Below are 15,255 nucleotides of genomic sequence, written 5' to 3' on the forward strand. Positions count from 1 at the left end.
CTCAGTGCTCATCATGCTAAGTGTACTCTTTAATCTCCATCACCTATTTCACCCATCCCCCCACCCAGGGAAAAGATTAGTGAAGAAAAGAAATCTAGGTCCTTTCTTCCACCTTTAATTTTTACATTGTTAAAGCAGGCTGTTGTTCTTTTATGGTATATTTTTTAAAATACTTTTTATAAAATAGGTTCATTATAATAACTTCAGAAAATTCCAACAAGGAAATTAAAATTATCAGTAATCCCACCCTCAGTGGTAACTACAAGTAATATGTTGGTATTTATTCATCTTGCATTTTCATGTGAATATTAATATTTTGTAGATATTTTATAATGTGTAGTTATTATTTCCATGTTATTAAACATTTTTCTGCCCTATTATAATAGGCATATGATTTTTTAATATTGACATTTTTTGTGGGAAAAGTTTTCGTAAGTTCAAATCAGCCAGATATATATAAAGTTTTTCAGAAATCCTAGTTAACTCCTGAAGGATTTTGTGATTTCCCCAGATATCTGTCTACATCTTATCTTGTCAGTTTGCAAATCTGACTAATCTGCAATTAATTAATTAATTAGGCTAATCTGCAATTTATTTATTTAATGTTTGTTTATTTTTGAGAGAGAGAGAGGGAGACAGAGCACAAGCAGGGGAAGTGCAGAGAAAGAGGGGGATACAGAATCTCTGAGCTATCAGCACAGATTCTGGCTTGGGGTTTGAAATCATGAACTTGAGATTATGACCTGAGCCAAAGTTGGCCACTTAACCGACTGAACCACCCAGGCACCCCTGCAAATTATTAAGAGAAAAAAAACAAACACCTTTTAAGTCAATTTAGGTCTCTTTTCCTATTTCTTGTAGGAACATACTAATTTAGCAAAATTAATTTGCTGCCTTGTGCCTAGCTCTGAAGTGATACTAACAATAGATTTCATTAAGAAGCTGACTAGATTCAACCCTTTAATTTTCCAAGAGCCAAATAATGGCAAAGTTTTGTCTCTAAAATATGTTTGGAATTAGTTCTGTGTTTTCTTTCCCTCATAATAAAGTTGCGATTCATTATTTCATTATTCTCGACCAAGCAAGAAGCATATGTAAAGAAAAAAGGAGATTCTGTGTTAAAGATATTTCTTAGGAAAGAACACAGTTGAAGGGAACTCTTGAGACCCTGGATGTCGTAAAATGCCTTTTTGCTACTCTCACATTTGACTGATAATTCTTACTATGGAATTACTAATTGGAAATAATTTTCCTACATAATTTTGAAGACATTGTTCTAACTCTGTATTCTTCAGTGTTTTTGTTGAGAAGTCCAAATAAGTATATAGGAAACATTAAAAATTTTTCACATTTCTGGGGCACCTGGGTGGCTTGGTCGGTTGAGCGTCCAACTTCGGCTCAGGTCGTGATCTTGAGGTTCACAAGTTTGAGCCCCGCATCAGGCTCTTTGCTGACAGCTCAGGGCCTGAAGCCTGCTTAGCATTCTGTGTCTCCCTCTCTCTCTGCTCCTCCCCTGCTCACACGCTGTCTGTCTCTAAAAAATAAAGATTAAATTTTTTTTTTTTTCACATTTCCACTTGGGATTTAGGTAGAGTTTTATGTTTGTTTTTTTTTAAGTTTATTATTTATTTCTAAGAGAGCGAGCGAGCATGAGTGAGGGAGGGGGAGGGAGAGGGAATCCCAGGCAGGCTCCAGGCTGTCAGCACATAGCCTAATATGGGGCTCAAATCACAAACCATGAGATCATGCCCTGAGCCCAAATTGAGAGTCAGGTGCTTAACCGACTGAGCCACCGAGGCACCCTGAGTTTTATGTTCTAATAATTGGGCTTGTTTACTTTTCTCCAGTCAATAGACCCTGTAGTCCACCCCAACAAATAGTTTCTCCTTATCACCTGTATGAGAAAAGGAACAGAGGGAAAAAAATAAAAGAAACTTCATTTGTTACCCAGAATTTACCCAGATAGCTGGCTTGTTCACTCACTAGCTATCTCTCACTCAGGTACAATAGCCTCAGGGCAAGACTTATCCTAATTTGTGTCTCATGTGATGTAACTTTATAGACCTTTGGACTTACAAACACTTAAGACCGAATGTTAAAGCTGCAAATGTCATGTAGCTACTATACATACTGTGTTTTTCCTTTCCACTCAGTAAATATTTGTTTTTTGTTTTTTATGGTTTTTAGTCATTCTTACTATTTTAGGGTTTGGGATTTTTTTAGTAACTTTATTTTTAATTTACATCCAAGTTAGCATATAGTGCAACAATGATTTCAGGAGTGGATTCCTTAATGCCCCTTACCCATTTAGCCCATCCCCCCTCTCACAACCCCCAGTAAATATTTGTTATATTGAGTCTGTTGTTTAGAGGTTAAGTATATTGAAACCAGGTCTAGACCTATATAAATGACTGATGTTTTCCCTGTTGAGAATTTAGTAGTTAGTGAAAACAAAAAATGACAAAAAAAAAAATTACTGCTGTATGGCTTAGATGTTAATTTATACCGTTAAAAATTCCACATATATCCAGAATTTCCAGTTATAACAGGTTAATTAACTCACATCCAGAATAAAATTTGCTCTTTGACCTTTCATATTTTTATGGGATTTTGGCAAACTTTGTTTTCTTTTTTTTTTAATTTTTTTTTTTGCTTATTTAGTTTTGAAGGAGAGACAGAGTGTGAGTGGGAAGGAGCAGAGGGAGAGGGAGACACAGAATCCAAAACAGGCTCCAGGCTCTAGGCTCTGAGCTATCAGCACAGAGCCCGATGTGGGGCTCCAACCCATGAACTGTGAGATCATGACCTGAGCTGAAGTCAGATGCTCAACCGAGTGAGCCACCCAGGCACTCCTTACTTTCTTAAAAAATTATTTTGAGAGGGAGAGAGAGGGCACAAGCAGGGAAAGGGCAGAGAGAGAGAATCCCAAGCAGGCTCCATACTATCAGCTTAGAGCCCAATGGGGGCTTGATCCCACAAACTCTGAGATCATGACCTGAGTGAGAATCAAGAGTCAGATGCTTAACTGACTGAGCCACCCAGGTGCCCCTGTTTTCTTACTCTTAAGTTCCTAAAAGTCACCATTTTAATGTTTTGGTGATGAAAAATTCACAGTATGCCTTTGGTACAAGCTGTTGAAAATAGATACACTGGCAAAAAGGAATTTATTAAGAGATCTAGCTGCACCCCACACTAGAGGAGTGGCAATGGCAGGTTAATATGATAGAAAACCAGAAATAGCTTTGGTTTTTTCATGCCCTGTTTTCCATATCTGTTTATAATTTTGTAGGTACAGAACTGGAACAGTGAAATTCTTGCTAAACAAAAACCTCTTATTGCCAAACCTTCTGCGAAGCTGCTCTTTGTCAACAGATTGAAAGGGAAAAAATGCAAAACTAATTCCTCCACTAAAGTTCTCCAAGATGCCAGTAATTCCATTGATAATCGAATTCCAAATTCTGAGAGGGTATGTATGAAATAAGTTTTTGAGTATTCTGCTTTGAGTACCTACATTTTAGTTTTCTTGTATTCATACTGAATATTTGATAAGTTATATTAGACATTTAATATAAAATATCTTTTTTTATTCAAAGAAGTCTTCCATATTTCCCTATCTTTTCTGTCTTCTTCAAAGCTAGAAACTGTAATTACTCCATTCATGGATATGTTGCTTCACTGCTCTGGACAGTAATTATTTGTCACTAATTACAAAAATACTACCTTTTAGTTTACTACAGTGTCTCCTAGTAAAACTGCTTTCATTGTAGAAGTTAGAACAAATTAAATTCATAGGTTCAAGGATTTTAAAATGCTGATTTAAAATAGTATCTGCTAGCATCAACTTCTATTTATGTTGAAATTATAACAGTTAAAAACTGCTTTGATGAAAAATGATCACAAGAATCAGCTTATTAAATATAACTTAAAATATTTAGAAATAAAATATCAGGAATATCTCTAATCTAGCTACCCTACACTCTGATAAAAGAACCAAAATAAATTACAAAGATGATACTTCCAATTATCAAGTCCATTTTCCAATGAGAGTTTTTTAAATTCTTTGTTTATTCATTTTTGAGCAACAGAGTGCAAGCAGGGGAGGGGCAGAGAGAGAGGAAAACACAAAATCCAAAGCAGGCTCCAGGCTCTGAGCTGTTAGCACAGAGCCCGACGCAGGGCTCGAACTCACAGACCATGAGATCATGACCTGAACTGAAGTTGGACACTCAACCGACTGAGCCACCTAGGCACCCCTCAGTGAGAGCTTTTGGAAAAACTGCTGGTCTTTTATTTTTTTGACCAATTTCTCTTGGTCCTCTTGTCAGCATCCCATCATAGCTGTACCCTGGTAGTGTCTTTTGTATTGATTTTTACCAGTTTTTTATGTGTATGACTAACAAAAGGAAACTTTATGGGTATATAAAAATGGCTCAGGAATATTTTTATAGACCTAGAGCAGATCTCAAAGGCATACCCTTTGTTCAAGATTTCAGGTTTTAACGAAGCCCACTTAGCTCAACTGAAGAACGTCCACTTCTGGACCCTTCCTGTGTTTTAATGTTTAGAAGTTTGAATTTGAGCCTTTTTTGCACCTAGGAAAGTCTTGTTAGTGATTAATACATCTTACTATAGCGTATGTATATATTTAATCCCAAACCTCAGATTGCATGTTAAAGACTGTACTCTCTCAAACCCTCCTGTTTCCTTTATGTATGCTATGTACTCGGTCACCCAAGTTAGGTGTCATTCTAGACTCCTTCCCCCTAACCATATCCAGTCAATCCCTACATCCCTTAGATCTGTCCCCACCCCCACCTTTTGAAAATAAACCTCTGCTACTGTGTCTTAGTTCTTAGGGCAGTACTGCATCTCTTAGCCAGATTTTTGGAATAGGCACCTGAACCTGGTCTCTTTCCCTACGTAATTTCTGCAACCTTTTGGAGGTGCCAGTTCTGTTTAAAATTGTTACCAGTGCTTCTCTTATTTCACACAGTATAACTTGTATATCACACAGAGGCCCTTGTTTTGGCAGCTTCTTCCTTCTTCACCTCCCCAACCCTTCAGTTCTTAATCCCCTGAATACTACAGACCTTTGGAATTGCACATTAATCAGTATGAAACATATCTGCCCTGCTAATGGTTATTCATTCTTCAGGAGCCAACTCAAATACCAGTTTCCCCTATTTCCCTGAAGAATTAGTTCTGCCTTTTTCCTGAGGCCTAGGACATTATATATATATATATATATATATATATATATATATATATATATATATATCTCTACTATAATATTTACATCATTGTGAAGAATGAAACTTCTATTAAACATTGCATCTGTCATATTAAGCTTTGAAGCCTTCCATTTTTTTCAAGATCTTCAAATCTGTAAATATAATAAAGGATCTTGGAAATCAGTGTGCTTTCTTAGTTTTCAGTTTCTTAGTTTACTTTTAAATTCTGTTGTAGAATCTTAGAACCAAACTTTGAGCCTGGGATCACTAATATTTACATAATTCATTCAATATCTGGAGCAGTTCCCCAGAGTTGAGGTACATTTCTTTATTCTTTAGCCTTGGAAATACAGAGATTAAAAACTAAAATAACTAGAAATGCTTTTTGTTAATTGGATTAAAATAACTTGATTACCAGGGTTGCCATCTTGAATTCTTTATAATGAAAATGTAGGTTTTTCTTTAAAGTTTATTTATTTGGGGGGGGGCGGGGAACAGAGGTCCCAAAGCGGGCTCTTCACTGACAGCAGACAGCTGCATACAGGACTCGAACTGAAACCACGAGAGGATGACCTGAGCCAAAGTTGGACACTTAATCGACTGAGCCACCCACGCACCCCGAAAGTGTCAATTTTTAATCTTAACCCTTTTGCATATATATCATGATATTGTTCCATTGATCTCATGATAATGCTGGAATATTCAGATTTTCTCTCAATATTTCAGAAAATCGGTGCAGATATTATTGGAGACGAAGGGTTCTTTGACCTGGTAAGCCGATTTCAGAGCAATCGGATGGATGATCAGAGGTGCTGCTTACAAGAACAGAGCTGCGGGACTGCTTCAGCTGCGGCTTCTTCCACTCCACCTCGAGTGATGATGAAAGGTGAGTGATCTGTGCTTCTCCCCCAATTTTAGTAGTTCCCTTTGATATTCTTGTGATTTCTTTCTGAGAGTTTAGTTCTCATCAGAGCAGGTACAGTAAATGAGCCTGAATCCAGGTGTATCTGAAATGCTGGTATTTCTTCAGTTCGAAACAAGGTTTTGTTTCGGTTTCCCTAGGTTTATCTGTATTTTAGTCCAGGTACTTTCTACTAACTATATCATATTTCCTCCCTAGATTCTTTGGGACTGGAGGAAAAAAAAAAATCTAACTTTAAAAATAGGAAAAAATTTAGTTATAATTCTATGTAAAAGACAAATGCTTTCTGTCTGGATTAAAAAGAAAAGCCAAGACGGACTGAAGAGGAACCTCTAACTCAGGCTGAAGCTAAGGCCTGCCTGAGCCTTAGAAAGGTCTAAAATGGATTACCTAAGATTTTCTCTTTCAGCTACCAGAAGATTTCCTCTGTAGACCAGGACTTAGCAGCAATAGTTTAAGTTAGCTAAGTGGTTCCCATGCAGGGCAGAGAATAAAAACAGTCTCATTCATCCTCACGTGAGAAATTATGTAAGAGAGATTATTTACCTTCTGAAATCTAGCCCAAGATCTTGTAAAGTTACATTTTGAGCAGGTGGTTGATAAAAGGAAAGATAGTCAAATCTGAATAACCTCCAAGTGAATCACCTGAAGTATTCTGGGATTTATTCTTCCCTCCCTGCCCATCTGGTCAGGCCCCAGCCTCTCAGAGCTAAAGCAGGAGGCAGTGGATGTTGGGACTGAAAAAGGCAGAAAGAACTAGATGTATATTAAAAATATGCTTAAATATTTTCATAATGTTTGGGACTTTTTTCCCCTGTTCATAGCACCGTCTGTTTCCGTGGTGTCCCCCAACACAGATGAGTTTTTAGACCTTCTTGCCAGCTCACAGAGCCGTCGTCTCGATGACCAAAGGGCCAGTTTCAGTAATTTGCCAGGGCTTCGTCTGACACAAAACACCAATAAGTCCGTACTTGGCCACTTGATGACTAATGACAACAAAGAGCCTGATGAAGACTTCTTTGACATCCTTGTAAAATGTCAAGTATGTATGCATATTTTTGTTGGTCTGTGTGTAGCTCAAATGCTGTTGAGAGCTTTGGCAGTATTTTGATTATAATTTGGGAAAGGCTCATTTTGTATTAGGGACACACTTATCGTTTAGGGATCCTTCAGACACTAGAGATCCCTGTGATAGCTTCTTATTTTGTATTTTGGGTGGTAAGGTAAGGTGTTGCTGATGCCTCTCTCTGACCTGTGGTGGAGAGGAGACTGAAGGGCATTGGGAGGAGACCTAGAAAAGAGCCCCGCTTTCCTGAATGTTAGTATCGGGAGCAACCAGTGATTAATATGGGGAGAGTCTAGCTGGGGCTAGTTTATGCTGTTGAGAGCTTTAGGAGAAATGAGATAGCTTTCATTTTTTATTTTAATAATTATTTGCCACAATGGTTAAGGAATACCTCAGATGGCTTGAACACGACCATGAGAAAAATAATCCTTATTTTCACTAAAGAGACATTTCCACTGCCTGACCCTAGTTCTGTGTCTGTTTTTTCATTCATAAAAAGAGGAGATGATGATACGTACTACCAACCTCTCATTTATTCAGCAAAAAAAACTGAGCACTTAATATGGAGATATCGTACTTGCTTTTAAAGTTTTTTAGTTATTATTTTTGAGAAAGAGGGAGAACCTGAAGCAGGCTCCACACTGTCAGCATAGAGCCTTAACATGGGGCTCAAACTCCCAAAACTGTAAGATCATGACCTGAGTTGGATGCTTAACCAACTGAGCCACCCACGTGCCCTGCCATGTACTTGCTTTTAAAGGATCCTATGTGTTAATGGGAGAGACAATAAGTAAGTCTCTGCGCGTGTAGAGATAGATACTATATGACAGGTACTGATACTTGCTATAAAGAAAATTAGAGCCAGATAAAAGGGTGGGGTAGCCAGGGGTGGTGGTGGTTAGGGAAGATGTTCTTGGATTGACAGATGAACAGAGATCTGAATAAGGTGAAATAGCCATGTGAATATTTAGTGAAATAGCATTCTATGCAGAGACAAGTCCCTTCTTGGATATAAAAGCTTAGCAGGTTCAAGGAATGGCAAGGTGGCCAGTGTGACTGGCATGGAGTAAATAAAGGGTAAGGGAGAGTGGTAGGGGGTAAGGATAGAGAAGTAACCAGCCTAGATCTTATGATCTTATAGGCCATGATGAGGTCTTGTGTTCCAGATGTGATAGGAAGACACTGGAGGATCTGAAAGATCATCCTGTCTACTGCTGAAAGCATGTGGAGTGGCAAAGGCTGTTAGTAGGAGAACCAGCTAGAAAACCAATGTGGTAATTCAGGCAAAAGATATGACTTTGACTAGTGTGGTGGTAGTAGTGATGATAAGCAGTCAGAACAGGGATATATTTTGAAGTTATGGTTGTTAATAAATCAGATGGTATAAGAAATCAAGAAGGGCTCCTGCCTTTTTTGCTTTGAATAACTGTTGTCAGTGGATGGTGCAGTTTACTAAAATAGAGAAGTTGAGAGGAGAAACAGGTTTGGGAAGAAAAAGCAGGAGTTCTACTTTCGGTATGTAAATTTGAGTTACATAAATAGGTATTTAAGTGGAGATGTTGAGTAGACAACTGGATATAAAAATCTGGAGCCCCTGGGGGGCTCAGGTTGTGATGCTTGCGGTCATGAGATCAAGCCCCCTTCACACTCGGCGCAGTCTCTGCCCCTCCCAGGCTCATGCATACTCACTCTCCCCTCCTTCCCCCAAAAAACCTATAGCCCCAGAGAGAAATGACTTTGGGAGTCATCAGCATATAGCTGGTATTAAAGTCCCAGGAAGATACTACCTAAAGAATAGATACTGAAACAGGAGGACTAAGCCCAGAGCATTCCAAAATCTACCTGAATAGAGGAAGATGAGCCAGCAAAGCAGCAGTCAGCCTGGAGAGTGGTAGAAGCAAATTGAAGAAAATGTTCTAAGGAATGTTCAACTGTGTCAGACACTGCTGAGAAGCCGAGTAAAATGATGACTGATCTACTAGCTTTGGCAATGTGGAGATTATTAGTCATTCTGAAAGATACTGTGATGGGGACAAAGGATTGAGGGGGTTGAGAAAATGGAAAGTGTTAAAGGGGAGACAGTAAACAAAACTTTCAAGGGATTTTCAAAGAGTTAAAGATGAAGTATATAGAGGTTGGTTTTTTTCTTATTTGGGGAGTTAATACCTCATGTCTGCTGATGTAAATGATCAAGTAGAGGGAGGAACCAGTGATGCAGCAGAGTATGTGTGTACAAATTTGGAGGTAGGTGCAGGTAGGAATTCTCTGGTTTTTCTTTTCTTAGCAAAGTAAGAAGTAGGGCCGTTAACAGAGATTGGGGTTGGAGGATTGTAATTTTGAAGAGAATAGAACATAGTTACTTTGAGAAACTGAAAGTATGTTGACCAGCAAAAAGTAATAGGATTATTGAACTACGCTGAGGACTCCTTTGAAGTTCACAGTCACTGAAGTAAGTACAGTGATGTATTTTCTCAAGGCATAACCAGCTACTTAAGGATAGAGATTTAATCAGGGTCAGTAATTTGATAGACTAGGATGGAGGAGGAGAGAAGCACATGCCAGGAAATGATTTTAATAATGGACTTTGGAACCTAGGCTGCATCTAAGAAAGGAGGTAGGAAAATGAAGGGTATGGAAGTGACAACTGTCAGTAATCCTGGTGGCTTTAATAGTGAAGACCTGGGGCAGCTGAGTCAGTTAAGCATCAGACTTCGGCTCAGGTCATGATCTCATGGTTTGTGAGTTCAAGCCCTGTGTCAGGCTCTGTACTGATAGCTCAGAGCCTGTTTTGGATTCTGTGTCTCCCTCCCTGTCTCTCAAATAAACATTAAAAAAAAAATACTGAAATCCTAGTAACAGGCCATCAACATAAAGAAAAGAAAAAATTGACAGAACTGAAGGGAGAAATTGACATTTCTATAAAAATAGCTGGTGATTTCAAGACTCTCCACCCCAGTGATAGGTAGGACAACCAGACAGATGACGAACAACACAATAAATCAGCTAGTTCTCACAGAATACACATTCTTCTCAAATGCATATGGGACATTCTCCAGGATCGACCATGTTAGGCCACAAATTCTCAACAGTTTTATTTTTGAGACACACACAGAGCATGAGTGGGAGAGGGGCAGAGAGCGAGGGAGACACAGAATCCGAAGTAGGCTCTGAGCTGTCAGCACAGAGCCAGACATGGGGCTGGAACTCACAAACTGCAAGACCATGACCTGAGCCAAAGTCCTATGCTTAACCAACTGAGCCACCCAGGTGCTTAAAAGATTAGATACCATACAAAGTATCTTCTCCACATCTCCGCAACAGGATGGAGTTAAAATAATAAGTAATAAGGAGGGGCACCTGGATGGCTCAGTTGGTTGGGCATCCGACTCACGGTTTCATTTCAGGTCATGATCTTGTGGGTTCAAGCCCCGTTCTGGGCTCTGCACTGAAGGTGAGGAGTCTGCTTGGGATTTTCTCTCTCCCCCTCCCCTGGGTCACACTGTCTCTCTCTACATAAATAAAACTTTAGAGAATTCCCAAATTTGTAGAAATTAACCAGTGGATAAGAGAGGAAAACACAAGGGAAATTAGAAAATACCCTGAGACTGATAAAAATGAAAATACAATATCCTAAAACCTTGGGATGCAGGGAAGGCGGTACTCGGGGGGATATTTAGAGCTGCAAATGCTTATGTTAAAAGAGGAATATCTCAAATCAACAACCTAGTTTTTTATAGCTTAAGGGGTTAGAAAAAGAACAGACTAAACCTAAAACTAGCAGAAAGAAGGAAATGAACAGAAAAAAAAATCAAATCCAAAAGCAGGTTAGTTAAAAGGTTTAACACAACTGACAAAGGCTCAAATTACTAAAATTACAAACAAAAGTAGGGACATCACTTCTAATTACAGAAATAAAAAGAATTTTTAGATAATGTGAATGCTTATAAGTTGGATAACCTAGATGAAATGGACAAATAACCAGAAACAAAATCAGCCAAGACTTAATCATGAATAGAAAACAGACTCATAATCTATAAGGATACTGTATCAGTAATCAAAACCTCCCAACAAAGAAAAACCCTGGACCTGCTAGCTTCACTGGTGAATTCTACCAAACTGAAAAAAAGGGAATACTTTCTATTCCTAAGTCATTCTGTGAGGCCAATATTGCCCTGATAACAAAGCCAGACAAGGCACTACAAGAAAACTATGTGTCCAATATCCTTTTTGAATACAGATACAAAAATCATCAATAGAATACTAGCAAACAGAATCAAATGGCATATTTAAAAGATTGTACACCATGCCTAGGTGGAATTTGTTCCTGGAATGCAAGGATGGTTCAACATAGGGGAATAATCAATGTAATATATACACTACATTAATAGAATGAAAGAGGGGGGAAAAAAACACCTGATCATCAAACCTGATGCAGAAAAAGCATTTGACAAAATTCAACACATTTTCATGATAAAAACACTCAACTAACTAAGGATAGTAAGAAACTACCACAACGCAATAAAGTCACTTATGAAAAACCTATAACTACCATCATACTCAATGGTAAATGACAAAAGCTTTACTCTAAAAGCAGGAATAAGACAAAGATGCTCATTTTTTACCGCTTCTATTCAAATGGTACTGTAAGTTCGAGCAGAGCAATCAGGCAAGAAAAAGAAAAAGCATCCAGGTAGGAAAGAAGTAAAATTATCTCTGTTCAGAAAGGAGTCTTATGTGCAGAAAATCCTGAAGATTTCACCAAACAAAAAAACCCTGTTAGAACTAAGAAACATGGGGCGCCTGGGTGGCTCAGTCGGTTGAGCGTCCGACTTCAGCTCAGGTCATGATCTCACAGTCTGAGTTTGAGCCCCGCGTCGGGCTCTGAGCTGAGCGCTCAGAGCCTGGAGCCTGCTTCCGATTCTGTGTCTCCCTCCTTCTCTGTCCCTCCCCCACTCACGTGCTCGCTCCCTCAAAAATAAACGTTAAAAAAAAACTAAAATTCAAAATAACAGGGTACAAAATTAATATCCCAAAATCAGTTGTGTTTCCATACACTAACAGTGAACAGACCAAAAAGGAAACTAAGAAAACCTTCCTAAAACAGCATCAGCAGGAATGAACTTAACCATGGAAGTGAAAGACTTGAACAATGAAAATTATAAAATGTTTCTGAAAGAAATTACACTACATAAATGGGAATATTGTTAAATGCCAGTACTACCCAGAGTGTAATCTATGGATTCACATAATGCATTCCTTATCAAAATGTAAATAAGGTATTTTACAGAACAGAAAATTCCATCTTGAAATTCCTATAGAATCTTAGGGGAACCCAAATAACTGAATCTTGAGCAAGCAGAACAAAGTTGGAGGACTCCCACTTCCTGATTTCAAATTCTGCAAAGCTACAGTAATCAAACAGTATGGTACTGACATGATGACAGACATATAGACCAATGGAAAAGACAGCCCAGAAATAAATCCTTGAATGTGTCTTCAGATGATTTTCCACAAGTGTGCCAAGACTATTAAATGGGGAAAGGAGTCTCACCAACAAATGCTGCTGGGAAAACTATCCACATGCAAAATAATGAAGCTGGGCCCTTACCTAACACCATATGTAAAAACTGAGAATGGATCAGAGACCTAAATGTAAGAGCTAAGACTTTAAACTTATAGAAAACATAAGAGGAAAGCTTCAAGATTTTGGATTTGGCAGTGATTTCTTAGTTATGAGACCTTAGTTATGAGGCACAGGCAACAAAAGAATAGACAAACTAGACTTGATCAAAGTTTAAAACTTTTGTACATCAAATGACACTATCAACAAAGTAAAAAGGCAACCCACAGAAGATACTTGCAAAACATATAATCAATAAAAGGATTAATTCAGAATATAGAGAACTCTAAAACTTAACCACAAAAAAAGAAACAAAAACCCTATTCCAAAAATGGGCAGAGAATCCAAATAGATATTTCTCAAAAGAAGATCTACAAATGGCTAATAAACACAGGAAGAGATGCTCAACATCACAAATTAGAGAAATGCAAATCAAAATCATAATGAGATACCATCTCACGAACCCATCGGGAAGCTACCATTAAAACAAAAAACAAAAAAATGGGTGCCTGGGTGACTCAGTCAGTTAAGCATCCCACTTCGGCTCAGGTCATTATCTCACAGTTCACAAGTTCAAGCCCCAGGTAGGGCTCTGTGCTGACAGCTTGGAGCCTGGAGCCTGCTTCAGATTCTATGTTTCCCTCTCTCTCTCTGCCTCTCCCCCACTCATGCTTGGTCTTTCTCTAAACAATAAACATTAAACAGTTGGCAAGGATGTGGAGAAATTGGAACTGTGCACTGCAGGTGGGAATACAAAATGGAGGAGCTGCTATGAAAAATGGTTTGGTGATTCCTCAAAAAATTATTTAAAAACAGAACTACCATATGATCCATCAATCTCATTTCTGGGTATATACCCAAAACAGTTGAAAGCATGGATATGAGCAGATATTTGTACACCTACCTTCAGGCAGCCAGCATTATTGACAATAGCCAAAAGGTAGAAGCAACCAAGTGCCCATTGGCAGATGGATAAATAAAATGCGGTGTGCATGTACAATGGAGTATTTTTCAGCCTTAAAAATGAGGGAAATTCTGACACAGGTTACAACATGGCTCAAGACATTATGCTGAGAAGTAGGCAGTCACAAAAGGACAAATACAGTTCCACTCACATGAGGCAAAGTAGATTCACAGAAACAAGGAATGGTGGTTACCAGGGGCTGGAGAGGGGAGGATGGGAGCTACTGTTTTGGTTTTGCAGAATGAAAATGTTCTGGAGATGGATAATGCTGATGACTGCACAGCGGTATGAATGTGCTTAATACTGAACAGTACACTTAAAAATGGTTAAAGTGGTAAACATTCTGTTTTACCACAATTTAACAAAAAATTCCTGGGGGAGTACTCTCTAGCCTGATCTGGAAAATTGGAGGTGGCAGTCAACATGAGATGTTTGAAATCCTGATTTTCAAGACAGTGCAGTTATTGAGAATGACCAAGTCTGGCCTATGACGATGGGAGCTTAATGGATAAGGCAGAGGTGAAGACTGGAGACCAGAGGAGAGGAGGTCTAAGGTGTGAAGTACCGAAGTGTTGGATGAATTGGAGGACAATGAAATCACCCCAACTTAAAGACAAGAGAAATGAAGAAGCAGGAGCCAGGTGTGTGGGTGGTGGGGGGCTGCTGACAAGGCGGCCACTGAAAGTCACAGGGCTGGCTGTGGGGCAAAAGGTTAAGGCATATAAATGCACGGTGCCCAGCAAATAGTAGGCACGCAAATGTCAGCTGTCACAGTCCCACTCTGGAGCTACAATACCAAATACTATACACATTTAACTGCTTATATTTTTAATTTGATGGGTAACATTTGTAATGTACTTCTAAAAGAAGAATCAGAAGTTAGAACTTCAAGGAAAAAAATCTGGCTTGTTTCTTTAACAGATTTAAATGTTTAAGATAGGGCGAGGCAAATTTTCTGTACAGGGCTACATAGAAAATATTTTAGGCTTTTCAGGCCCTTACAACTGCTGGACTCTGCCAGCCACACTTAATTCGTAATTAGTAGACACATGAGTAGTGTGGTGAAACGGAAAGGAAACTTTATGCACAAAACAGGCAGCAGGTTATGGTTTGCTGACCCCTGACCTGACACAGTAGTGCTGCAGGGGTTTTATATATAACATTGTATTTCTAAGGATTGGTAAGTTGTCAATGCCGATTATGTAAGATTTGACCTTGTATCTTAAGTAATCTTATCAAAGTCTTGAGCTTATGGCTATACTTCTACATAGTACTTGTTATGTTCTGATTATGTAAGTCTTTGAAAAGGTTTTATTAGGTTTCAGGTCTAAAGATTAAATTTCTGAGACAAGGCAAAAAAAAAAATGTTTTTCTTGTGATGACAACATAATGTAACCTGGTGTTCTCCTTCCCTACAATATTTGTGTTTCAATCTCTCTCATAAATTTTCAG

At 38.6% G+C, this 15,255-nt stretch overlaps 1 protein-coding gene across 6 annotated transcripts in view; it reads left to right on the plus strand.

The window, feature by feature from the left end:
• GPSM2 (G protein signaling modulator 2) overlaps window positions 1-15,255 on the plus strand; it is a 46,705-nt gene that overhangs the window by 30,686 nt on the left and 764 nt on the right. For 3 of the 6 annotated variants that reach the window (XM_043575730.1, XM_043575734.1, XM_043575733.1), the window contains 3 exons: window positions 3,290-3,466; window positions 5,958-6,117; window positions 6,978-7,195. In XM_043575730.1, the coding sequence (XP_043431665.1) occupies window positions 3,290-3,466; window positions 5,958-6,117; window positions 6,978-7,195 (555 nt within the window). Of the gene's footprint in view, window positions 1-3,289; window positions 3,467-5,957; window positions 6,118-6,977; window positions 7,196-14,255; window positions 14,411-15,255 lie in introns of those variants that run through there. The other 3 variants (XM_043575731.1, XM_043575735.1, XM_043575732.1) reach the window with 2 other exon arrangements.

Source organism: Prionailurus bengalensis, chromosome C1 (assembly GCF_016509475.1).
Source record: "Prionailurus bengalensis isolate Pbe53 chromosome C1, Fcat_Pben_1.1_paternal_pri, whole genome shotgun sequence".
Classification (NCBI taxonomy): Eukaryota; Metazoa; Chordata; class Mammalia; order Carnivora; family Felidae; genus Prionailurus; species Prionailurus bengalensis.